The sequence below is a fragment of the Rhododendron vialii genome, chromosome 2a (assembly GCF_030253575.1).
Source record: "Rhododendron vialii isolate Sample 1 chromosome 2a, ASM3025357v1".
Taxonomy (NCBI): Eukaryota; Viridiplantae; Streptophyta; class Magnoliopsida; order Ericales; family Ericaceae; genus Rhododendron; species Rhododendron vialii.
The window spans coordinates 4,106,536-4,132,777 of NC_080558.1; the positions used below are offsets into that span (position 1 = coordinate 4,106,536).

The 26,242-nt window shown below is 38.8% G+C and overlaps 3 protein-coding genes across 3 annotated transcripts; 1 reads left to right on the top strand and 2 right to left on the bottom strand.

Annotated features, from left to right (window-relative positions):
* Window positions 1-1,548: 1,548 nt before the first annotated feature.
* LOC131315513 (malate dehydrogenase) lies at window positions 1,549-5,783 on the bottom strand. The gene is made up of 7 exons (XM_058344614.1): window positions 5,570-5,783; window positions 4,306-4,464; window positions 3,981-4,156; window positions 3,402-3,679; window positions 2,887-3,022; window positions 2,655-2,766; window positions 1,549-1,902 (listed from the first exon to the last, which is right to left on the bottom strand). The coding sequence occupies exons 1-7, from the start codon at window positions 5,610-5,612 to the stop codon at window positions 1,808-1,810; spliced, it is 999 nt and encodes a 332-aa protein (XP_058200597.1). The 5' UTR covers window positions 5,613-5,783; the 3' UTR covers window positions 1,549-1,807.
* A 4,769-nt stretch (window positions 5,784-10,552) lies between these two features.
* Window positions 10,553-14,754, bottom strand: LOC131315514 (11S globulin seed storage protein 1-like). Its single transcript, XM_058344615.1, has 4 exons — window positions 14,332-14,754; window positions 13,189-13,445; window positions 12,526-13,001; window positions 10,553-11,049 (listed from the first exon to the last, which is right to left on the bottom strand). The coding sequence occupies exons 1-4, from the start codon at window positions 14,678-14,680 to the stop codon at window positions 10,656-10,658; spliced, it is 1,476 nt and encodes a 491-aa protein (XP_058200598.1). The 5' UTR covers window positions 14,681-14,754; the 3' UTR covers window positions 10,553-10,655.
* Window positions 14,755-15,718: 964 nt separating this feature from the next.
* On the top strand, window positions 15,719-24,680 carry LOC131315515 (uncharacterized). Its single transcript, XM_058344616.1, has 8 exons — window positions 15,719-16,099; window positions 17,391-17,486; window positions 19,064-19,147; window positions 20,322-20,482; window positions 21,164-21,281; window positions 21,954-22,089; window positions 23,136-23,314; window positions 24,168-24,680. Exons 1-8 carry the CDS (start codon window positions 15,758-15,760, stop codon window positions 24,405-24,407), a joined length of 1,356 nt encoding a protein of 451 aa, XP_058200599.1. The 5' UTR covers window positions 15,719-15,757; the 3' UTR covers window positions 24,408-24,680.
* The last annotated feature ends 1,562 nt before the right edge of the window (window positions 24,681-26,242 follow it).

Sequence of the window (26,242 nt, forward strand, 5' to 3'; positions counted from 1 at the left end):
AACTGCATATAGTGGATTTCTGTAGGAATGGAAAACCTAGGAACTCTAGTGGTGTTCGTTTTTGATTTATCGTTAAGTATTGGTTGAGTACAAGATCAACCTTTTCAGTTTCATGGATTTGGAACGTTGAAGTTCCTACAAACGAATTTCTAGGACTACCAAAGCTCGGACGCGGGGTGGGGGCCACCCCGGTCTCGCTCCGATGATCTGAATCGTTCACTTTGTAGAGCTCGTCGAGTAGAACAACTATGCAAAAAATCAGCTTAATTGGATATCATTAAGTACCTGATCGGAGCCCATATAACTCTTAGTCCATGGGTTACAGTGGATTTGATCCAGTGTTTCGGATCCATTCTTTTTAAGATAAAAAGGTTCCGATCAAGTACTTAATGATATCCAATTAAGCTGATTTTTTGCATAGTTGTTCTACTCGACGAGCTCTACGAAGTGAACGTTTCCGATCATCGGATCGAGACCGGAGTGGGCCCCGAATTCGGGGACAGCAGCCCCCCTCCCTCCCCAAAGCTCGAACATACACACAATTTGTGTGTGCGTGTGAGAGAGGGAGAGACAACATAAAACAATTTGTTTTCTGTATTGAGAGGAGGGGATATCAAAGCTTGAGCGTACGACATTGACTACGACACAACAAGAGTACCACCGTTGGGTAACTCCGAGCTTTGGTAACACAATTCGTCGTTATTACGCATTATTAGATTGATAGTAGTAATAGTCAACTGAACCAATACGATAAGGTTTTTGCATTGGTATAAAGAAACAAGAGTAATGGGTTCTGTTAAAGCTTTTTTAATGACATCTTGTGGAGACAAGCTTAACTGGAAAGTAGGAATTCACCAGCGGGCCGGTAGTGATCCTCGGATGTTACCGGAGGAATCCTTCCTCGTAGGTACTAGGTTCGGCACCGAGCCACATCGCAAGCACCCCGAGTATTCATCTAGCCAAAGTTACTGGCCGCACCATCCGAAGTCAAGTGGACCAGCAGGCGAACTAATCGGTTAAGCAATTATCTAGGACGTGTCAATATCGTACCACAAACAAACCCACAACCTTGTAAAACCCAAATCACGTTATTTGTACCGATATACGACAAAGGAGGAGAATAGGGGAGGAAAAAAATCAAGCCCTAACACCGAAGTTGATAAGGGGAAAAGAAGTTGACTCAGCCTAGTAGTATCATTCGCAATTTCGCACAAACACCCATCTAGGAGCAATTGGAAGAATCAAACGGTGGATGCAAAGTTACGGCAGTGATCCGTGTTTAAATTGTCAAAAGATAATAACGCATTTGAATTATCTTTTCGTTTCCCTGGATAAGGTTCCTCCACAAATCTATGATTCAAACACAGCTGCGCCATTACTGATATTATGTGGAGGGAACAAAAACGTTACCAAACCGAGCCTTAACCAATCAATTGAACAAGAAAATTGATAAGGAAAACCTAGAGTCATTCTTGCCAAAACCAAACCATCAATATATCATATGGCTGTCAAGAGAATTCAAGCAATCAGAAACAAAGCAAACAAAGATGAACCAAATTAGGGCAAAAAGTGCCCTTTATCAATTACTCCATGTTTGATCTACCATCAATTCTCTATGCTCCTCCATAAGAGGAGTCAAATTGCAAGTATCCAAATATAAATCCGAAATGCACAAGAGATTGTAGAAGCAGTTCTCCATCATTACACGTCGACTCAAGAATCCGACAATGGAATTATTCAAAATTGTAGCTACTTCCAAAAACACACAAAACATGAGACCTACTCAATTCAAAGGTGAGGAGGGAATTCAAGAAAGGCAAGAGTATGCCAACTCCTTTTCCTCAGTGAGCTCCTCAGCCGTCAAGTCCAACTTTTTCCTTGAGAGCTCATCAATTGGAAGACCTAAATGGAAAAAGGAAGCAGAAATCTGGTTGAGAAACTATGCAGAAATTCAGGAATTGTTGGTACACAAATAGGAATGAACATAGAGAATGGACTAATCTTAGTCAGGGGCGGAGACATGGATCTCCGAGCATCCGAATTTTAAATTTTTTATTTTGTATATACCTAATTTTGAATATTATTGATAATTAATCATGTAAGCTACTTATAATCTTAAAAATTTTGGTTCAATTTGATAAATAACTGGTTATTTACATTCTCATTTCTTTCATAAATAAAAAATAACCACGTGATACTTGATGTAGCCTAAAAAATCATATCAATATACCAATGTAATGAATTGGAAAACAAAAACTTTATGATATATTTAAGTATACGTTCCGATAAAAATGTCTACTAAGCCGGGCCCCCCAGGTTAAAATCCTGGCTCCGCCACTGATCTTAGTAATTATTTCCAACTAATGGTTAGCACCGCAAGCATTATTTCCTCAATAAGCTTCACAATCTACCACCCCAACTCACCAGGAGAAGATGGGAAACATCCAAATTGCAAAAGATGAAGATAAACATACAGATGGTTTTGTTATTCGATCAGAAGCAAAAAAAATAAAATTTGCTATTGAAAATGGAACTTATCACCGACACTGATGGAATGCTCATGTATCCCAAGATTGATCAAAACAAGAGGAGGTACAGATAATATTTGCGGTGCTGTTGCTAGCATGTATTAACTTAGTAAGCCACATCCTTACCTTGAACAATTGTCCATTCTCCACTGCGACAAGTAACAGGGAAAGAATAGATTAGGCCAGCTGGCACATTGTAAGAGCCATCAGAATACACACCCATGGAAACCCAAGTCCCCTGCAATGTTCAGAGAAAGCGTAAGGTAAGATAAGCCCAGAACAGTTGGCAAATAACAATGGACATGTAACTAAATGTGCAATTGGATGAGGAGAAAAACGAGACAGTAATGGAAAAAACCTCTGGAGTTCCAAGGACCCAATCACGTATGTGGTCACAAGCAGAGCTAGCAGCAGACAATGCACTGGAGAGCTTTCTAGCCTTGATAATAGCCGCACCGCGCTGTTGGACGGTGGTTATGAACTCTCCATGCAACCTAATCAAGGAAGTGAATGATAAGCCCTCAGGGGAAGGTAAAAATTGTTGAATAATGCCTTCAGCTGAATCATGACAACATCAATGCATGAAGAATTTTTTTTCCCCTCCCTCCAATATTCTTTATCCTGTTTGGAAATTACACATGTTTAAGGGGACATTGAATTGATGGTTTTCAATTCAAATACAATAACATTATTTCATTATTTGCCCCATTTTTTCCTCACTTTCAAATAAATATACTGCTTTTTATAATGGACAGCTTTAGAAAGTTGGAAAGTTGCAAACTTTTCTCCATCGCATTTCAAAATGGACAATAATTTTGGGCCATCCCAAAAGGAACAAGCACTAGGGTAAATTATTGTCCATGGACTCCATACCATTCGTCGTTGGCAACAAGCTCACGTACAGGCTTCACTCCAGCAGGTGTCTTGACACTTGCATGGTTGACATCGGGATACTGACTTGATGAATGATTTCCCCAAATGATAACGTTTTTGACGTCAGATACAGGAACATTCAATCTCTCTGAGATTTGACCAAGGGCCCTGTTATGGTCCAACCTTGTCAAGCAAGAAATGTTTTTCTCAGGAATTGAGGGTGCAAATTCCTTCAGGATCAGTGCATTGGTGTTGGCAGGGTTAGCAACAACCAAAACCTGTAACAGGCAACACACTCATTAATCCTGAAACACTTTTGCATGAGGGCGACTTTTGGAAGTCAAATGAAAATGCATAACATGTGCGAAATTATAAGAATGCAAGACAGAATATTACTTTACAGTTGACCTGCTGCATCTATCCATCTTCTTTTATTCGTTAATAAATAATTTGAAAAACTACGTGCGCTTTTTACACCCACAACAAATTGTTTCCACAAGTCCATCTACTTAATGCACTTATTTGCTTTAACTGTTCAATGGTAATTGGATCAATCATCCAGAAAAAAATTAAATTAACCTTGCAGTTTGCAGCAGCATGCTTCTCCAGAGCAGAAGCTTGAGATTTGTAAATGGCAACATTCTTTGACATAACATCTTTTCTTTCCATGCCTTCCTTCCTAGGGAAACCACCAACCATGACTGCAATATTGACCTCAGTGCATGCCTCAACAACATCAGTTGTAGCAACAACACCTGACACAAAATATCATGTTAGACTTGCTCAACCGTAGGTCATTGTACCTCTAAACTCCTAGACAAAAAACAGGGGGAAAAAAATGAGAATAACTGAAAACAATGAAACTCCTAGCAATATATCGTATGGAACAATTAAGGTTGCCTACCTTTAAGAAGAGGAAATGCAGCATCCACTAACTCCATTTTCACTCCATTCAGTGCCTCAGCAGCAGGTGCAATATCAAGCATGTGAAGAATCACGGGCTGGTCTGGACCCAACATCACTCCCCTAGCAATCATAGGAACAAGAGCATATCCAATTTGTCCTGCATCAATCAAAGACATCTCTGAGTGCATCGCCTCACAAAAGGTGTATATAACACAATATCCAGGTAAAAAAAGGTGAAATTTGTTGAGATGAGTAAAAAAGTCGTCTACCTCTCATTCAGCAAAATCTAAATCGTTTAAGGGTCAAGATAAGGCGAACTGTCATTGGTTAATAATGTGCTCTACAAGTAAAAACTATACAACAGTTTGAGTCTCAGCAGAAGGATTTATTGCTACACAACAGAACACACTTTACTTCCTTTGGTCATACCAGGGCCTCAGGAAGCCTTCAGTCGGATTCGACTCTACCCTCGTGCTATCAACTCCTATTTTGGGCCGGTCCATACAGGGATTTTCCCGGCTTTAATTGGGCCCTCACAGTGGCATTGGTCCCAGGATTAGTTCATCTATTGGGCCGGATATCAAGTTATTAAACAAAACTTCATTTGGTTATTTTGGAAATGAGTTTTGGGCTATGGACAATGATAAAAACAAAGCTGATATATCATATACGTGTTTCCATGTGTCTCACAACGGCAGCGTGATCTTCTTGACGGATCAGGAAACTTGAATAGAAATCTAACCTAGTGGAATTTTTTTTTATATTTTATCATTAAACTAGTGGATTTTGAGTTGAATCGAGTACAGAGTAAAAGTGAGCAGTGAAAATGAGTGACAAACGACGATAAAAAAACGATCAATTCACACACACGTATATCAGGTTGATCAACTTTATACAGTTTAGAGAACTTCAACCAAATCTACACCAGTAGAGCAAACCTATACACAATCTGACAATCACACAACACCGATTATCTACGTATCATCACGGTCAACTTAATTCACAGATTACGATGTCGAATCGGTTCCGAATCACCGGATCTCGAGTTGACTCGCCTTGGCAGAAAAAGAGATCGGTGCAAATGAGTAGCGGAACGGCGATAAACAACTACTATTACGTACACACAATCATACAAATATAGCAGGATGATTTTGGAATCGAATACAAATCAGAGGATTCCGAGTTGAATCGAGCGAACAGATCTAGAGATCGAACAGATCTGAGGTTGAGGTTAAGGGAGTGGTGATTTTCAGAAGTTTTACCTGCGGCGCCGGTGACGAGGACGCGGACTGGTTGTTTCGCCATTCTGGAGAGATGTAACTGAGACTGAGACTGAGTGAGAGAGAGAGAGAGAGAGAGAGAGAGAGAGAGAGAGACGATTTGAGAGAGAAAAGTGATCGGACGAGTGGTGGATTGGGTTTTTGAGGAGACTTTATACAGGTGAGGGCGTGATCTGTTGAGGATTTGAAGCGACGGCGTTTGGGTTTCTGATGTGGGGAAACGTCGTCGTTAAGAAGGGGAAGTCAAAACTAATGGGGAGAGTATCCAGTGTGGTGACGACCAAATTAAAGGCGATGAGGAAATAGAATCTGCTTTCAGGACCGGATATTCCGAAGCAACCAAAAAAAAGAGAGAGAAGAAGTTTCAGGACTAGGCTGCTGTGCCTTCCGTTCCGGCAATGTCCCGACTTCAAACACATAATCTGAATTGTTCATTTTGTAGATGTTGATGTCTATAATAGTTTCGAATAATCTCAATCTAATCAATGTCTTAGTGGGCAAATCACGTTTTTCTTTGGTATTTGAGTAACAAGTACACTTTTAAGAATTAATGCACAACAAAATTACATGATTTGATCAGTAAGATACCAACAATGCCCGATCGACTTGAATTTTTTTAAGGAATTGTTGCCCACGACTAGCTCTAAAACACTGAACGGGTTGAATTATGCTTTTGAAGTCGGAAAGAGACACAAACTAAAGTCACCGCAACCGGTTGAGGCTCAGCACGGCTCCCTAGTCCAAATAGAGCTATTTTGCCAGTACTGCTTCTGTTGGCCACATTTTTTAAGTCCTTTTGATTTGTCACTTTTTAATTACTTATGTCTCCTAATTTATAAGATTTTATGTGATTTTAAAATTTTTGTTTGATAACATTAATTGAGATATATCAAATAAGATTCATATTATTTGTATATATTATTATCAAATAAAAGATATAAACTATTTTTATCGGTTAAAATGAAACGAGAAACAAATAAATTTGATTCATATTATTTGTATATATTATTATCAAATAAAAGATATAAACTATTTTTATCGGTTAAAATGAAACGAGAAACAAATAAATTTGAGCCTAAGGGAATATAATATTTTCAACCGCATATCTTACAACCGGAGTATTTAAACGACGACTTCAATATCAATTGATTGTTGAAAAATTAACCTTTCATGTGCCTTTTTGCCAACTTTATTTACTTATTTAGCCTCTATTATTGGGTCTTATTATAAACAGGGAAAGTTGGAGTACAATTTGTTATTAGTCCTGTGAAGAATGTTACTATTAAAGGATTTCATTTTTCCTGAGGTTACGGACAAATTTTTACTTTCCTATTGGGCATTTCAATACAGATTTCTGTTTTGAAGGTCCTTCTACCAAATATTGATAAATTACAATCTCTCTTTTCGCAAATCGAAGCACTCATGGAGGAAAGATCATTGTCTTTCAAAAAACACGAAAAGGTTTTATTAATCTTTTTGAAAGATTACAAAGATTAAAAGGACAAGGAGAAAGACAACAAATGTTTATCCGAGACCTAAGCCCTTGATTGGCAAGATACTAACCAAGGAAAAAATCCCAATGGCCAAAGCCCGACACCTAAAAGGCCACAAAGCTCAAATAACACAATAAAGAACCAACACCTGAAAAGGCCTAAAAGCCCAAATACGAGGAGATTAACCCAACAATAAAGCCCAAAAACATCCAAAACCCTAAACTGGAATCCGAACCGCCAAGCTGCCGCCACCACGAAAACCAAGACCACCGTGAACCCGCCGTATGTCGCCGGTCCCAAAAACGATCGGAAAGCCTCCGCCGCAAAAGCCGCCATGAGCCCCGAATCCCAACCATCTCCGTTCAGCCGCCGCCAGTTGCCAAAATCTGGAGCCGTCCTCAGCCTACATCACATCCCATCCACCGCCATCCACAGCCTTGCTGCCAACGACATTTAGAAATCAAAGATCTAGGCCTCCACACACCATCTGCACTGCTACAACCACCACGTGGATCCAAAGCTGTCTCTTCCCTCAATCTCCAAAGCGGCCGCCGAATCACCACAGATCCGAGCCACCACCCCCAGCATCTTCACCAGAACCACCACCTGAAAAAGAAAAAAACAAAAACAGAACCCAAACCACTCCCTCAACCAGTAACCACCGCCACAGCCGCCATTGACGAGTTCAACAACAGCAGTAGTGACCGGCCGGAGTCCCATCGTCTTCCGCCACAGCCCCGCTTCACCGCTAAGCAAAAAACTCGATCCCAATCAACGAAGAGAACCGGAAGGGGCCCAACCAAACAGAAACGGAACGGCAAGCCGTTAGGCTGAAACACGACGCACCCAGCAGTAGCGACGACGCCGAACCCACCCAAAAGGGAAGATGAACGGAGTGGAGGCGGTAAAGGGAAAGGAGAAGGGGAAAAGGTTAGGGAAAGGAGAGGCAGAGGAAGAAAAGACAGCCCGGGGGAGGAGGAAGAGGGCATCTCCCCCCGAGCGAGAGTCGCCTGGAATCGCCTCAAGAGATTCCAGATTCTAGTGAGAGAGAGAGTAAAAGAAAGAATCTAAAAATATTTAGCAATGAAAATAGTTGATGATACTTCTTTATTGTTTGAGTACTATTTACTTTGCACCTTTAAAGTTAGAAACTATCGTCTTTCAAAAATATGATCACATAGTATGCCCGACTAATACTGATCACTAATTAGTAAGACGAGATAAACATAACTACGGGCTATTAGTTGAGCACATCGCGTGATGGAGTTTTCAATATATAATTCCTCCTAGTTTCCCAGTGGAGCTATAGTTCTCTGAAACTCACTCAGATAACTTTACTCCGGATTTTGCTGGGGGATGTGGTGGAAAAGTTGACAAACATGTGTACTCACGTGGTCATCTACTTTTCCATAACTTCTGTTCCAAGGAGTAATGAGACCAACGGGGAGTTTGCGTATACAGCTACAGTAACTGCACCACGCATATGCAAGGCTCACTCTGAATTCCAAAAAAATACAGAACTCAGTTTTATTTTTAGAAATTCAAAAAATATATCTACCGATATTCAAATGAGTTGATTTTTTACGAGACTTCATAATTTTTTTCTTAAATTTATGAATTTTTTTTTGTATTTTTGTGGGGCCCGGAATGAGCCCCATGTAAGCATCCGATGGATCGTGCGGTAGAGTGCGGTGACTGTAGCATGTCTGTTCTAGTTATAAGGCCATCCACAGTGGAATAATCAAATGCCAATTGTTTTTAAAGTTAACAATATTGGTGCAAAAGATTACTCACAATGGTATAATCAAACTTAGCAACATCCTTAGAAATAATCAAATTTTGGGCTTTGGATAACCAAAACTAACAACATTTTTCAATAATCAAAATTTATGAATCCTACACCACATAAGTTAACTAGTTCCAAAATTTATATACACACGTGTTTCAACTAATATTTTCTTCTTTCCTTCTTTGCCTACTCTTTTTTTTTTTTGGTTAAAAAAATAAAATTGAAGAATAAAATTTTTATGTAGCAAAGCTTTGTCGCTACTCTATATCTTTTTCACTTCGCCAACAAATTATTTCTCTTTCTTTTTCTCCAGAAGTGAAACTCATATCTCTCGATCATCTACAATTCAATCATCGTCGCCGGATTAAGGTGTTTCACTTTTCTTTACTGTTTCTACTACCCACCCCCGAAAAAAAAAAAAGGAAAAAATCATAATAGGAGGGAAAGAAATCACCGATTTTTTTTTCAAAATTAAGAGAGGGAATCGATATATTTTAACTCATAAAAAATGTAAATGGAGGGAAGTGAATGATGGGAAACAGGGGGAAGAGAGAATGAAATTGTAGTGGACCCCATATTTTGATTATGGACTAGAAGTGACCATAGTAAAGCTTAACATTGTTAAGCTTAGCAACCTTAAGTAAATAATCAAAAGCTGATGTGTCAACTTTTAATTATAATTTTTTGATTATACCACTGTGGATGGCCTAAGCTTGCTTCCCTCTATCATCGTGTTGTCTTATACAGCCATCCAAGGACACACTAAAAGCACAACCAATAGTCAAAAAAAAAAAACCACAAGAGAGGAACACTCCAATCCAGAAAAAGCTGGAGGTGCGGTTTAGAGCATCTGCATAAGGATTTCTATATTTTGGATCAAATTATATTTTAAAAACTCACTTTATTATTTTAACTACATATTTTTAAAATATCTCTTACATCAGGCTCTCTATATAGAAAATATACCATTAAAAATATTATTTCTTTATAAATAAAAAAAAGGCAGCAAAAAAACCCATCCTTCACCTTACTCCTCTCTCCAACTTTTTACTCTCTTTCTCTGGTGAAACCATTGTCTTCCTCATTCTCTCTCTAAACCACCGCCCCAAATTCCACAAATCCACCACCAAATCGACCACCGACGGTGCGCCCCCTTTCTCTCTCGTCCATCTTCATCTTTTTCAATTATTTTTTCTTCTGCAATTGAGATGCAGAAAAACATCTACGGTCCTCTCCGTTGATCGGAAGATCAACCCCCAAAATCGAACCTTGGAAGATCAACACCAAGATCGAAACCCCTCTCTCTTGACTGGTTGCATGGGCTGGATGAAGGGGCTGGGGCGAGTGAACAGTTCCTCGTGTCTTTCAACGAGGAACTGTAGCTCTTATAATAGCAACAAAATAATATTTACAAATTTACGAATTTAAAAAGAGAGAGAGAGACGTAGATGCTCTTAGACCCTAAAATTTACAAATTTAAAGGGCCTTCTTATTTGGGTACCTCTTGTAATAGCAACAAAAAAAGAGTCACATTCTTAATTTTTTTTAAGCTTTAGAAAAGTTAGGGTCGGTCCAGAGTGCATTGGACATATGGAGTACATTGGACATATGTATGGCAGAAATCAATAGAAAAAGACACATTTTATTTATTTATTAACGATTAGATCAACCATAATTCCCGCGTACAAAGTACTCAAAGGAAAAAACCAGCTCCACAGGGACATTTTACCACTTTATTTTTCTTACAAAACATTACCATATACACCACCACAAGGTACAAACATTTTCAAGCCTCCCTCTCCCTCTGCGACCTAGACCCCGGTCCGAACACCGTCACTTCCTCCCGGTTGTACTTCAAGCTCCTCGCTTCGTCTCGCGATATATCGTACGAGTTCATCAGGACTTCCTCCGGGATGTTCCTGATCGCCGACAACCGGCCTGCCAGCTGGCTAGTCATCGCGTTGCCGTTCGTCTTGAACGAAATCCATTCGAGGCCTTGGTCGCTCGCCTTCTTGATCACGGCGAAATTTTGTGGGACGACTATGAGCTGACCCTCACGGACGTGGTTGTCGAAGGCGGAGTTGTCGGAGTTTCCAACGATCTGGAGGCGACCGCTTCCTTGGAGGATGTAGATTATGCTGTGGGCGTTGATGTTCCATAGAGGTGCCATTAGGCCATCCACAGTGGCATAATCAAAAATGGATAACCAAAAATTGACACATCAGCTTTTGATTATTCATTTAAGATGTTGCTAAGCTTACCGATGTTGAGGTTCACAGTGGTTACTTCTAGTCCATAACTAAAATAAAGAGGTCCACAATAATTTCACTTTTTCTCTCCCCCTCTGTTTCCCGCTATTCACTTCTCTTCATTTATGTTTTTTTGGGCAAAAATATATCGATTCCCTCCCTTAATTTTGGGAAAAAATCGGTTGAATTCCTTCCCTCCTATTATGAATTTTTTTTGGAGGGGAAAAAATAAAAACAGAAAAGAAGAGTGAAATACTTTAATCCGACGACAATGGGTTGAATGATAGATGATCGAGAGATATGAACTTCACTTTTGGAGGAAAAGAAAGAGAAATAGTTTGTGAGTAAAGTGGAAAAGATATAGAGTTGGCAAAGGAGAGAATAAGAAAATACCAATTGAAACATGTGTGTATATAAATTTTGGAACTAGTTAACTTATGTGATGTGGGGTTGAAAAATTTTGATTATTGAAAAATATTGCTAGTTTTGGTTATCCAAAGCCTAAAATTTGATTATTTCTAAGGATGTTGCTAAGTTTGATTATACCATTGTGAGCCATCTTTTGCACAAACATTGTTAACTTTAGAAATAATTGACTTTTGATTATACCACTGTGGATGGCCTTAGAGCATTCTGGACACATTTTTAGCACGCATTTTAATCTAGTTCAATTTTCTTAATTACCAAAACAAAGAAATGAAAAAGATGTATAGCTAGCCAAAGGAAAAAAAAAATTACAAAGTCATCTTTGTATTCGAGTTGATACTATATTACTATTCAATAAATGGAAATTTCAATAGTTCATTCAGACAATGTTGGCATCCTATAGCCAATTTATTAAATTACAGTTCGTAATTTCAATTTGTTGATCACAGGATGCCAATTATTTCTTTTTCTTTATTTACCTATCAAATTTTTTTTTTTACAGTTACATTCTATTTTGCATTAGTTTCCACAACTCAAAACTGCTCGTTTAGGTGAGATTTTGAAACTTATTTTTCGAGGTTGTTTGGAAAAGAGCTCTAGTAATTAAACTCATTTCTAGACCACCTTAGAAAATGATTGTTTTACATTCTCAAAAATTATTTTGCTCATAAATAGAAGAATTTCAGAGTCTACCCATCTTCACCCGGCACAACCTTGATGAGCCAAGTTGAGCATATTTTAATAAGGTAAAAACGATGTATGTTTTTGTTCGCACGTATGTAGATTTATCGTTCCCGCGATTATGATAACTATAAATTAAGAGGGACCCTAGCAAAACATTGATACTGTTTCGACTCATAGATCACGTGTAACTCTTATCGTTTGGTAAAATTCTCACGTGATTCAATAGTCGAAAATTTAGCGGAAAATTGATACATGCGAACTTTGGTGTGAAAATTTGAGGGGATTGTTTTGCTTACCCTGTAGAGGACCCCTCTCTCAGCACTAAGCCGGACCCACCCAAGAACAGGCAAATTTTGACTATTCAACGTGCTGACTCGTCCTCCACGTGGATTGTACACGTCAGCCTTCGATGGGTCCCCTATATTCTCCTTCAACCTGAACGTGCACAAAGTTTCCTCCAACCCATTTGTAGTACCATTATTACCCCTCCTCCTCTCCTCTCTTTCTCTCTCCTCCTCCTCTCCTTGGTACTGCGGGCTTATCACCCCGAACTCTCTCTCCACTCGGACGATGTTGCCCCTCCGGTCGTCTTGGCCCTGTAGTCTTCTTGCTGTCTCGGTGTCAACGTTGAAGATATCAGCCAGGGTCTGGTCGTCGAATCCGCTGAAGACATTGCCGGCGTTTTCGGCCTGGCTGTGGCGGCGGTGTTGTTCTTGCTCGTGGCGGCCGCCACCTTGGGGTCGGCGGAGTGGGTTTCCGGCTAGGTAGATTTTCTGAAAACATAGTCATGTTAGCTACGATATAATAAACCAAACTAAACTAAATCAAATTGAGCTTTATGTCTTAATCACATCGGGTTGACAGCCATATACAATAAACATAAAAATATTGTACAAAATGTTTTAACGATGTCGCATTTCTAAACGTACTATATAATGTGTTAAAAGATACGGAATTTACCCTAAAGTTGAGATCAAGCTGATTGGCATCGTTGGCCAAGTCGAGAAGTGAAACAAAAACTAGAGGGGTTTCTCCGTTGTTGTAAGCCCAATGGGCTACTCCGGCCGGGAGGGCAATAACGTCACCCTGTCGAATCTGTCTGATCTTCTGGTGCCTGTCTCTAGGCCTCTGCCCTCCCTCTCGTCCGCCACCCGTTTGTGATACCGATTCGAATGTCTCGGCGCAACCCGAAATCACTGTCCCTTGAATTCCCCTGCCTATGATATGATATTATCATCACAAAAAGAAAGAAAGGTAAGAATACAACTCCAGATGAAAAAGAACAATGCTGCTATGGCCACCGACAAGCCAGCACCAACCAGGAATCGACGGGCATGCGGGGTCCACTCCGGATCCCGCATGGATGATCCTAGTGGTTTAATAATTAAAAAAAAAGTGGACCCATAAAAAATTAGCTAAATCGAATATGTGTAGGTGCTCGATTCAATCTTCTATTCTTTCATTCAGATTTTGGACTCTCCTTGCCTTAAACCGTAACATGTCAAAAAAATTCTTTAGTACTCTTAGAGCATGATAATCACAATGGTCAATGGCATGTGTATGTGGTGCTTCCAATCGTTTACGCATTAGGGAAAAAAAAAAGATGGAGCCCACTTTATCAACAGCCATGGCTGCGAGGGCTAGCTAGTTAAGTCGTCTCTACACTTTTTTGGTAAATGCGACTAGTGTTTTTGTTTCGGGAGCACTATATCGAGTATGAAAAAGGCTCAAGTTGGACTATTCACTTGTTATGAACCAGAAAAAAATATTCCACAGAAAAAATAATTATGCATCATTCTGGTAGTGTTTCCTATTTGAATTTTATTTCAGAATAGCATATAGTAATGTTGGGATGACCAAAGTTGAGTAACGCATTTTTTTTTTATCGGCAAAAAAATTTATTATAAACTCGACAAGAATACATTGAGGGAAAAATGACAAGCACCCGCTACAAGAATTAATACATGCAGCAACGAGAAAGTCCATTTGAATAGCTTCTGATGTGTCACCTCACTTAGACCAATCACTAGCTAGTGTATCACGTTGGAACCACATCAAATGATACCCTAGTAATAACCTTTTGCACAAGGATGTGGAACTAACCTTGGATGACATAATAGATCTGAGGTACATTGGTGTAGGAAGGCAACAGAAGGCCCCTAGGTTGAATCTGATGGCGAACCGCCGCCACACCGGCGCACTGGAGCTCCTCGTTGTTATTCTGGTCCCAAATCTCGGTGAGCCCGGCCTCCGCCTCGATCCGGTGGTCCGGTTCGAGGGCATTGATCCTCTGGATCTGGCAATCGGTCTTGGCGCGGAGCCGGTGCTGCTGCGCTCCGCGCAACTCGTGCCATCGCAGTTGCTGCTGCTGCTGCTCGAGTAACTGAGAGAAACAACCGTGAGAGAGGAAGAGGAAGCAGAGTGCAAGAGAGTGAAGTGAATGGGAAGCCATAATATTGTGCTTGTAGAGTGATGGGAAGTGGCGAATGGGGTGGGATGGTATTTATAGGGAAGAGGAGGTAGGAATTAAAGGGGTCGACACGTAATTAAACGATGAGTTGGTGACTCATTTGTCATTTTTTTCTTCTTCTTATTTTTGCATGGTGTTTTAATGAATGAGAGAAGCCTAACTGGTTTACAAGTATTATATTGTGTTGGGGCATGTGGCGGGGGTCTGATCTGAGATAATACAAATTGGGTGGTGTTTTTATTTGCATGGTTTGTTCTTATGCAGGTTGGCATGTGTTAAGTTTTTTTTTTTTAATCATCAGATCAGAAAAATGCCCAAAAAACTGCGAACACCCAAAATCCGGAGCCCTCTGTCGAGAAAAACGATATTTTTCAAAATATTTGGGTGAAAAAATATACAATATTTTTTTTACTTTTCTGATTCGTTTCATCGAGATAAATTAATAATTCACAAAAATTTGGCATAAAATTATCAAACGCAAAAAATGGAAGTGATTTTGCCATTTTCCAAATTGTTAACGGCACTCCCCAAGGCAGTGCCAAAATCACTATAGGTTGATTTTGCCACTCCCCAAATCATTAACTTTTGGAGAGTAGCAATTAAAATCAATATAAGCTAATTTTGACATTCTTCTGGGAAGTGCCATTAATAATTTGGAAAGTGACAAAATCACTCCAAAAAAATAATAAGTACAAAATACAAAAAGCTATATAAAAAAAAAAAGTAGTGAAACTCCACCTAAATAGCATAAGCTGACTCAAACATTATAACTTAAAAAGCTCGTTACTGTATCATTGATTTGATTCATCAAATGAAAATACCGAAATGACAAAATCCTTTATGCCGAAAATCTTGTACCTTTGTGTTAGGAGATTTTTTTGATCGTTAAACTTAAAATATTTAAAAAATTACACAATTTAACGACCAAAAAATCCTTCGGTATATAAACACAAAAATTTTGAGATGGAGGAGATCGGAACCCGACAGATGGCGTCAACCAAAGTGATGTTAGGTACATGGCTGTTACAGTTACACATCATTTGGCGGGTGTATAGTTCGATGCTTTGGAATAAAATTCAAAGGGAAAGGGATTTCCGTTTCTTGAAGAGACCCGATAAGGCAAATTATAGGGATACTATATCCATGGCCTCGTCTTCTCTCCTCCCTTCCTCTCTCTGCAACAACACTCGCTCACTCTCTCTCCTCTACTCCACTCTCCCTTTCCCGTCATCACCAACAAATGCCAGAACCAGAACGAATCCCCACTCTCTCTCCTCGAAGAAGAAGAAGAAGAGGACCACGGCCGCCGTTGCCAGTGCGATACGCGCGGAGAGGGGCGCGATGCAGTACAGGAAGCTCGGGGACTCCGACCTCAACATCAGCGAAATAACTCTGGGAACCGTTCGTACTTTTCACAGTCCTCACTGCTTACTTTTTATGTCTTCCGTCTCGTTTGAATTGGTGTTGTTAGTACTTGTTTAGGTTTTGATTTGGTGCAAATTGTGAGTGTACGAATCCTTATGGTTGAATTGAAGTGTTTAAAGTTTCTCTACATTGGTCGTAGTTGTCCATGGACGCAGGATTCTTGTTGCAGGGACCAAAATCACATGTATTCATATTAACAAAATAATATCATCCTTATACTATAATAACACAATTTTGTGGGGGATCTTTCTTCATAATTTTTACAAACAAAACCTAAAACGTAATAGAAATAATAGAATAATTGGGAGGTGTGCAGGGACCCGGGACCCCCGCTTGCACCCCCCTTGGTTCGCCCCTGGTGTGGTGCTGAGGGCCACCAAAGATGCAATGCAGTACGAACAATTGGTGGTTATGAATATGGAATCCTAGAACAAAACTCATGTGTGAAACAAACCAGACAAACGAGAGAAAATCAAACAAAGAGAGGCAAATATTTTACGTGGTTAGGCTTACGTTGGGTGTAAACTTATTCCACGAGCAGTTGATCAAAGGCAAAGCCCAGAAACGAGTACTCTTTCCCAATACCCTAATTGAGGCTATTATATTTTCTACTCTATCACCTGCAAATAATGAATCCTAATATAAGCATTTGTAATAAGAGACACTTGCCTAACTAATCCTAACCTAAATAGGCTTCTAAGTTCTAACCCCTAAAAACCGTAAAAACTCAAAATCCTGAGTCACGGAGCATAGGCTTCGGAGCCTGCGAGCAAGACGACCGTCAAGACGGCCTTCATCCTCGTCCGGAGTCTCCGGACTGAACCACCGAATCGAGCCAATTTCTACAGTTGTTCGGTTTAATTTGGTGCAAAATGTGATTGCATGGATCTTATGTAAGAATTGAAGTGTTTAAAGTTTCTTTAAACTGGCTGTTGTTGGGTTTCATTTGGTGCAAATTGGGATGGTAAGGACCTTTATGTATGACTTGAAGTGCCTAAAGTTTCTTTAAACTGGCTGTTGTAAGGTTTAATTTGGGGCAAAGTGTGATGGCTAGGATCTTTATGGATGAATTGAATTGTTTAAAGTTTTTTCTTTACACAGATTGTTGTTTAGTTTAATTTGGTGAAAAATGTGGTTATACGGACCTTATGTATGAACTGAAGTGTGTTTTTGGAAATGTGAGTGTGCGAATGAAGCATTACCATTACACCCTATTCTAAATCTATGCTTTTAGGTGCTGATGGTTTTGATGATGATTGTGTTTCAGATGACATTTGGAGAGCAGAATACAGAGAAAGAGGCTCATGAAATTCTTAGTTATGCATTTGAGAATGGAATTAATGCTTTGGATACTGCAGAGGCTGTAAGCTTTCTTGTGCAACTCAAGCACCCCTAGCACTTCTTTTTCTCTTGAGTAAGGCTTCAAAGTTTAAAGGTTAACTTACGAACCAAAAAAAAAGTTAAAAGTTTCTGCCTCTCTTTTTTAACATCTACACATTGAAGATAAAGGAGGAAGCTATGGGTTCTACCATACAAATGTAACTTCTTTCTTCCATGTTTCGGATTTCTTTTAGTATCGTTATGAATTTGTGCATACCCTAGAATATTCTTTAGCTCATTAGTTATGAATATTTATGGTAATGGTTACGTTCTGTATCTAGGTACGAATTTTTATACGAATGTTAGAAACTATTATCGCTAGTTACGAAATTATGTGATTTCAGTTGCCAATTATTTTGACTAGTTACGAAAATTTGGGTTTAAATGTTACGATAGCTCCATAGCTTCTAGGAAAGAAAAGAAGAAAGCCTTGCTCTTTGTGCAAAGCTTTATATGCGAAGTTCGTACCTATTTCATCTAGTGTGTCAAATACACATATTTATCCCTTAGACTTCTCTTACTGGATTTAGCACTCATGATCATACTTGTCAAATCGTGAATCGAATCGAGAATCAAAATGGTCATTTTTCTAATCGTGAATCGCTCTGATTCGGTCATGACTTCTATAATGCACAGAAACCTATGCTTATTGATTAGGGTAACAACAATATATACTACAAATGAAAGATTTAGGCCTAAATAAATAAAAACCTTCTTCTAAATGGTGATTTGATAATAATGTGGAGTATTAGCTAAGCTGCTTGTAACTACCGAGAGATGATGATTCGTAAATTCTACTTGTGGTTCTTTTTGTGCAAAAGAGTTATAAGTACAAAACAAACCCTTAGAAGGTCTATAGGGTTGTTATATTCCCTTTATCTTCTTCATTTTCGATTCACTCTCTTAATAAATCTCATTTTCTTATTATCTATCCATATAACATAGACAAAAGATGACATATAACAATAAAGACCTTAAAAAAAATAGTTTCAACCCTTTTCAAACAACAAAAGAAGCAAAACAAGAGTAAAAAATAAATTTCGGAAATTTCAAGTGAATCGAACGACACCGATTTGATTAACCGATTTGGATCACCGATTCACTTATGATTCCCATCTATTTCCGATTTCGGCAGCCTTTTCGTATCGATTACCCACCGAATCATATCGATTTGTACGATACGAATCGTGTATGCTCATGATCTTGTTATACTCCAATATCTCTATCTCTGATATAACTCAATTGCTTTGCTAATAAAACTTTTGACACCCATACTTGATAAAGCTGGTGGAGATTGTATGCCGGTCTGCGCTTATGGTGCCACTGCAAGAGTAGTGAAGTTCACTACCCCTTCAGATGTGGTGTGTTATTAGAAGATTGCTACTAAATTGTATGCTTGTGTTACAAGGAATTAAGAAAGGATTTTATAGTTTGCGCAACTGATTGTTATATGTTCTCCAAATTGTTTTCTTATACTTGATTTTGGCTATTCTCATTCATGGTTGTGGAATATATAATAATTATTTCTCCTCTCATTTTTGTTTTCTTTTCTTCTCCTAGTATCCAATTCCAATGAAGAAAGAAACTAAAGGGAGAACAGATCTCTATATAAGTAGCTGGCTGAAGTCTCAACCTCGCGACAAGGTACTTTTTTATGTGTTGTTTGGTGAACCATTTGCTTCTCTTATTGCCCTCTAATTCTGAAATTGAGTTCTAATTGACCACCTGCTTTAGTTGTTTTATGTTTATTTCTTATTTATTCTGCAGTGCTGACATCTTGAGTGATTGGAAGTCCTTGATTCTAATGCAAAATCACTTTCCATTTTCCTTAACTACCTTCTAATAGTGGGCTGCAATAATTTGAGTTACACTCTGGCTCTGGTGAAGCGTAATTTTCACCATGATTATTAGTTTCCTAGGTTCCCAAGTTCTAAAATCATACTATGATTATCTGTGTTACATGAATCCTTCCAAATTTCTGAAATACTGGTGATGGACGCTCAACTCTTGGGTAATGGTATAGGTACTTGGACATGCACCTGACACGTGTGAAACAAGTCAAGTTTACTTATAGAGTTTTGTGTAAAACTTCTATTCTATCCATAAATGTTAAATCTATCTGTCAAAACTATTCTACCCTGCATAGTAAAGAATCTTGTAAGAGCTAGAGAATCTAGTCATATCCTTGTATTCGTGGACATGATAATTAGATGAGTATGACAAACACAAATAAAACTTTACACTCATAAACTAGTCTGTGTGAAGTCATATCCTCTTATCGTTGTGTCGGACCACTTTTCCACCATCTCTCCTAAAACCAATTGGTGTTAGGAAGGGTTTCAATTAAGTCTTTTATGGCATTCGACATTGCACCCGCAAGTCTGTTTTTAGAGCGGTCGCAGGGAGTGGTATTGTGTAACCAAATCCATGGGGGCACTCCGAGCCCAACACATTGAATAGGGACTTCTTGTCATTTTTGTTTCGGTATTGTCCCAAACTTCTTAGATCAGAGTATCAGACATCTCGCTGTTAAGTCAAACAGTTCTAGCTGCTTCGGAGTTGCACGCCCGACTTAATTTGCTGACAAAAAGGCGAAATCTTGTTAAAACTGTTGTCTGGCATTCTGTCTTGGGTCTAGATAACAAATTTGTTCAATTTCAATGGTTTGTTTTATCTTGCATATGTTGAAGATTCGGAATTTTTTTAAAGTCAAAACAGTTTTTTTGGTATTTGAATCCTGAAAGCTAGAAGTTTTCGAAAGCATTGCTGTTTTGATACGGGAATGCTGATATAATGCGTCATTTTTCTATATCGTTAGATTATTGTGGCTACAAAAGTGTGTGGATATTCAGAGCGATCAAGTTATTTGCGTGACAACGCAAACATTTTGCGAGTTGATGCCGCTAATATCAGAGAAAGTGTGGAGAAAAGCCTAAAGCGCCTCAACACTGATTACATTGATCTGTTGCAAATACATTGGTGAGAAAAGCCTTCTTGCGATTCCAAAATTTTGAAGTGTGCAGAACACATTTTCTTCTAATTGGCAATGCAGCTCCACTGCTCAAGCAAATATGAAGTTTACTGTTTCCAATATCAGAATTTTATGCTGCTTGTGAGCTAGAATGCTATAATTGGTCTGGACAATCTTGAAAAACAACCATGCTGTTAATTCCCTTGACCTTCTGGCATCCTAAACTGGGAAAATTAGTGCCCCTGGGGCATTGCTTGTTCACCCCTCAGAGCCATAGGATCATCAGATGTTGTGACCCTTTTCTTTAGGGGGGCCCGAAGTGATTGTTTGGATGAAGTAGAGTATGATCTCTCAAGTATAATGAACTCTAAATTTACTTTTATATTGGGATGAAGTAAAGCATGCTTTCTTCATCTTGATTCAAAAAGTCATGCAAGTTAATGCTTTAATGCTACTTTCTGTTTTTTGCCTTGTGAGTTTTGTATTGATATTGAACTAATTAGATTGCAGGTTGATATTTTTCCTACAATTTTGGCTTTCAGTGGGGTTTTCTGTCTGTTTAATGCAGTGACTAACTCAACTTGCTGTTTTTCCCTCTGTTTTTAGTTTTTCTGATAGGAGCAACATGAATCAGATATGGTTTAGTTTCTCATCATCTGGGAGGATGTAATTCTGTTTCTTCTTTTCAGGCCAGATCGCTATGTGCCATTGTTTGGTGAATTTTTTTATGATCCTTCAAAATGGAGGCAAAGTGTGCCATTTGTAGAACAGCTCAGGGCCCTTCAGGAACTCATCGATCAAGGAAAGGTAGGCTTTCAAGTTTCAACTAACCAAGTTTTATGAGAACATGGTGAATTAAGTGGACATAGAGGAACCAACTTACGGGACATCTATACCCATCCTGATATAAGCCTGAGAATCTTTAGACTGCTTAACTTATAGAGCGCAAAAACCATTGTGCAAACCAACCGTTGTAGCCATGCTCGCCAATAAACATGTGGAACCCTGCAATGCTTAGGCATTCTGAAACAAATTCGCAGGGTTCCTGAATGAAAATAAGAGTTGCCAATTCTGTCAGATGTAGCTTGTAAAAAATTAAACTTCTTGTGTCTTTTCTTCTTTGTTTATGCTTTTGTTTCCCTCGTTTTCTGTTTTCCTTTCACAAACAGCAAAACCACAGGGTAGAACTATGGCACTTTTATAATGACGTCAACCCAATGCTAGATGTAGAGGCGCATGATAGATTGATATTAACATCTCTTTGCATACTTAATCTTCTTTATTCGTGCATAATAGGTAGGCTGTCATATTTCACGGCGGCCCACATCTATATGAAAAGTAATTTCAAAAATCATGCTTCTCAATTTTATTTTATTTTATTGTTGAGACTAGAATTGCTAACATTGAATCTAACTAATTGTCACTCCCTGGGCTGTTATTATTTCTGAGGTGTTATTGAAGGCACAATGATCTATTCAGGTACGCTACATTGGTGTTTCTAACGAAACTTCTTACGGAGTGATGGAATTTGTTCATGCTTCAAAAGTGGAAGGGCTGCCAAAGATCGTCAGCATCCAAAACAGCTACAGTCTTCTAGTCAGATGTAAATTTGAAAGTAAGTTTCTTACCTAAAATATCTTCTCTCTCTCTTGGGCAGAAATATGGAAGTTGTTCGTATCGTTTTGTGCTTTAAACATTAGAAACTTGAAAAAGATATTGCTTCATGTCTGATTTATGTGCTTTAACTATGTTATATATCATGTGCGCTACTTCTTTTTCCAAGGGTTACTATAGACTGGTAGCAATTTCTTCAGTGAATCTGACTTTTCTTTCTTCCTTCTATCTATATGCACAGAGTTTCCACTTATGCACAATAACATCCTATTCCTTTATGTTCTCCCAGTATGATTCATGTCATTTAATGTTGGTTCTTCTGCATGCATGGCTGGTTTCCTTGGAAGAAGACTTTGTACTTCAACATCCCAGCAGGCGAGCGCAATCCTAGTAATGAATTAGCCCCTCTTGTGGATTTGGTTCCAAAAAAGAGAACCAGTTTGGTTTGGTGAACGACTCTTATACTATCAACCTTAGTCACTTCCCATGGCATTGCGGCTTTGCTAAATTGCTCTTAAATTGGTCATTGCAGTTTGCTACTAGATTGTCACTAACTGCAAGACAAGTCTCAATGACTGGACGATCTTTGGTAGACCGTGATCCTTAATGACATCCTTTTACTTTGAATCATAGAGCCATCCTGAACTGTATAGGAATTTTCCTTAGCAGTTCTCTGGTTACAATTCAAGTGGTGCGTTTTGCATTTTGCTTCTCATTGTAAACAATCTTTGGATGATTGGATTTTTTAGATCATGCCTGGAAATTTTGCTTGAAATTGCAGGAATTGCAATAGTAAAGCTATCATCTGAAATCTTGTGGTCACTTGGATATAGACATTTTTATGTTTACTGAATAACTGTACAAAATCTTCTCGCTTGTCGCTTAATTCTGTAATTCAATTTCGCTGATCCGTTGGAGCTCTGAAACTAAAACTCAAACTTCCAATAACTTTCTTGACGGATTTTCACACATTGAAGTCAGTGATTTTACTGACTACTGACCTTGAGTATGGTATTGAAAAGTTTATGATAGTTTGATTCCTTGCAGTTGACCTTGTTGAAGTTTGCCATCCAAACAATTGCAATATTGGCTTGCTTGCTTATTCCCCATTGGGTGGTGGATCACTGACGGGAAAGTATATAGATATTGAATCTGAAGCTGCAAAAAAAGGGAGGCTTAACCTCTTTCCTGGCTACATGGAAAGATATAACAGATCTGTTGCCAAGGTGTGTATTTTAGCACTCATTTTAACATCTTATGCATTTGGTGTATCAATTAGGGATATTAAGATCCTAATTCATCTCACATAATGGAAATGATAAACATAATTGCTTATATCAGGACCAGGATGGCCTGCAATCATAATCTTCAAAAGATAAGTCCACCATTGTGTGTCCGAAAACAAATGAATAGTACACGCTATACATGTTCCATGTTACCGCAGATAGAAGCTGAACTGTGACATAGTGAGTTTGTTGGTTCTGACATTATCATTTTTCAGCCAGGAAATTTACTGCATCGGCAATCATGTCATGAGGCTGTTGTCTTTGGCACATGTGCCCTTGTATAGTTTCAAGCTGTTGGGAAATCACTTTTTGTGCTTGTTTGAACCCTTTAGTGCATTCCGTCACTTGATGAGATAAGCTGATTTGAGGTTGTCATGAGGCGGAAAAAACACTAACGCCAAGCAGATAAGCTTCTTTTAGGTTCCCATTGGTTGAGATTTAAGAACATACCATTCTGTTGCGAAATCCATTTATAGCATTCTTCAGTGGTACCAAATCATTCCTGATATGGTATTTTTGGTACTTTGAAGATCTGCATTACCATAGGAGTGAGGGTTCAATTAATTTGAAAATTGGACGAGTTATATGTATCAGTGGCGTCATGTATCATATACCATTCTGTACACATCCACTGTCGACAGCACACTCTGTTGATTGATATTTTGCTGTACTAATTGCTTTTATCATTTTCTTCTCCTTGGGGTTCTTAAGTTCCTCCTATTTATTCTGTGACGTTTTCAACACCAGTGGTAGTTAGGTTTCCATTCCAGTAGTTTACATCCTTGATTTTCAGGAAGCAACGATAAAGTACATTGAAGTGGCCAAGAAACATGGACTAACTCTGGTCCAGTTAGCTCTTGGATTCGCACGAGACCGTCCGTTTATGACAAGTTCAATTATTGGTGCAACTTCAGTTGACCAATTGAAAGAGGACATTGATGCTTTCTTGACGACTGAGCGGCCTTTGCCTCGAGAAGTCATGGCAGATATAGAGAATGTTTTCAGGAGATACAAAGATCCAGCAATTCTTTAGGAGTCAAACAATATGCGACTTTCTTCCTCGGTTCTATCAAAATTTTCCTCCTCGTGATATCCAACATGAGATTTGTATCGGCTGCATGCTGAAAATAGAGTAGGTTCGACGAATTAGTGAGCTTTATCAATCCCATGGTGCATATCTTGTCGACGTGCCCGTGGTTGAGAATACATGTGAAGCCTCTTTTAGCGTTGAAGTCGTGTTTAGACCTTGGATATGTTGAGCGATACGTGAGTGGAAAATAAGAATGAGATGAATCTTTGGAAACAACATCGAGCTGAATACTGTGTTAATGAATCAATTGTAGAAGAAAAATCTCGTACTATCTCTGTCTCAAAATGTTTGTCTGGTCCGTAAAATCAGAACTAAAAAATAATGCATTTTCTTTCAAGAAAAAATTCAAATTTTTTCATAAATTAAAAGAATTCATTGATATCTAGTGAATTGTTGAAAAAAATTGAATTTAAGTGGCCAAAAATTGTATTCTTTTTACGTTCTCATTTTGCGGACTGAACAAATATTACGGAATAAAGAGAGTAATAATTTCGCTTCGGGTTTCTTCAATATCCTCTTAACATTCCACATTATTTACAATTTCCTCAAATTATATTTCACTTTTATTTAACTGCATAGGCTTTGTTACCTTTGTAGCTCCTGCCTGCCTAATTGCATAGGCAACAATTATTTAACAACTCAAACCACACGTGGAGTGATAGTTCAATAATTGGCATCTTGTACTTTCATGCATGAGGTTTAGATTCAACTATCACTAAGTACAAATAATTAACTTATACTTCTTGCCTCCACACAAATCAAACTACGCTAATAAGAGCATGTACACAAGACTAGGTAAATGGATATATTTAGGTATTTTAAAGAGGCAAACCCAAAAAGATGCACTGCACCAGCCTCGGTAAAGCTTAGGTACTTTACCTTTGGCCACAAAACCTCGCTTAATTTCCCGAGGAGCTGTTCATCACCAATTGCATACTTTATTATTTATCCCACAATTGACTTTCTCTCTCTTCTCTTCTATCCAATATTGCAGCTAAAACACCGGCCATCTCCTCCGACTCCGAGCCATCTCCTTCTCTGTCGCCAACGCTGATGCGTCGCCGACGGGTACATACTCCGGGTTTGATAGATCCCGTCCTTCCCAAATCCAACCTTCCTCCCCTTAATGGATCTAAACAAGTTGCTACAGAGCGGCGGTGTTCCACCAGCAACGACGGTAGATTTCGAGTTCAACGGCATCTCCAGCGTTGCGGATCAAGGTTTTGGGCTAGACCCATCTGAAACCCCATTTTTTTACTGCCCAAGTCTCTTAATCAACCACATCAATTTCACCCCACACAAAACCCAACAACTTTCTTACCATTTCTGTACACCCAAATTGAACACCACCAATCCAGTTTCCCACCTCAGGCAATAAGGCACAACCCAGGTGGCCTTGAACGGTCGCTGACAAAATGGGAACAAAACCAATAGGATAGGTGGCCTTGAACGGTCGCTGACGAAATGGGAACAAAACCAACGGGGATAATCGACCACCTATGTGTATATACTTTATAATATTCTAATGGGATGGAGAAATTTATGGAGAGGATTGATGTAGCATGAAAGCTAAAAAGGACTAGGAAAAAAATACAATTTTGCACTGTTTATAGTTAGTTTATCTAACCCTTGGTGTACATGCTCTAAGGGGTGTTTGAGAGTCACTTTTCTTTAAATTACAAATTCTGAATTTGAAGTACAGGTTTTGAGTTATAATCACAACAGATTGTGAATCTGAAAAAAATGTTTGAATGATTGGTGTCAATTAGAATATGAAT

Excerpts from the sequence above, each read along its gene's own strand:
- LOC131315513 (XM_058344614.1), bottom strand. The coding sequence starts at position 5,612 with ATGGCGAAACAACCAGTCCGCGTCCTCGTCACCGGCGCCGCAG. Across the intron at positions 4,465-5,569 it reads CCTCGTCACCGGCGCCGCAG|GACAAATTGGATATGCTCTT; the intron begins GTAAAACTTCTG and ends TGATTGATGCAG. Across the intron at positions 1,903-2,654 it reads AGAATGGACAATTGTTCAAG|GTCTTCCAATTGATGAGCTC; the intron begins GTAAGGATGTGG and ends TTTTCCATTTAG.
- LOC131315514 (XM_058344615.1), bottom strand. The coding sequence starts at position 14,680 with ATGGCTTCCCATTCACTTCACTCTCTTGCACTCTGCTTCCTCTTCCTC. Across the intron at positions 13,446-14,331 it reads GATCTATTATGTCATCCAAG|GCAGGGGAATTCAAGGGACA; the intron begins GTTAGTTCCACA and ends ATCATATCATAG. Across the intron at positions 13,002-13,188 it reads AGCTTGATCTCAACTTTAGG|AAAATCTACCTAGCCGGAAA; the intron begins GTAAATTCCGTA and ends CTATGTTTTCAG.
- LOC131315515 (XM_058344616.1), top strand. The coding sequence starts at position 15,758 with ATGCTTTGGAATAAAATTCAAAGGGAAAGGGATTTCCGTTTCTTGAAG. Across the intron at positions 16,100-17,390 it reads GCGAAATAACTCTGGGAACC|ATGACATTTGGAGAGCAGAA; the intron begins GTTCGTACTTTT and ends ATTGTGTTTCAG. Across the intron at positions 17,487-19,063 it reads CTTTGGATACTGCAGAGGCT|TATCCAATTCCAATGAAGAA; the intron begins GTAAGCTTTCTT and ends TTCTTCTCCTAG.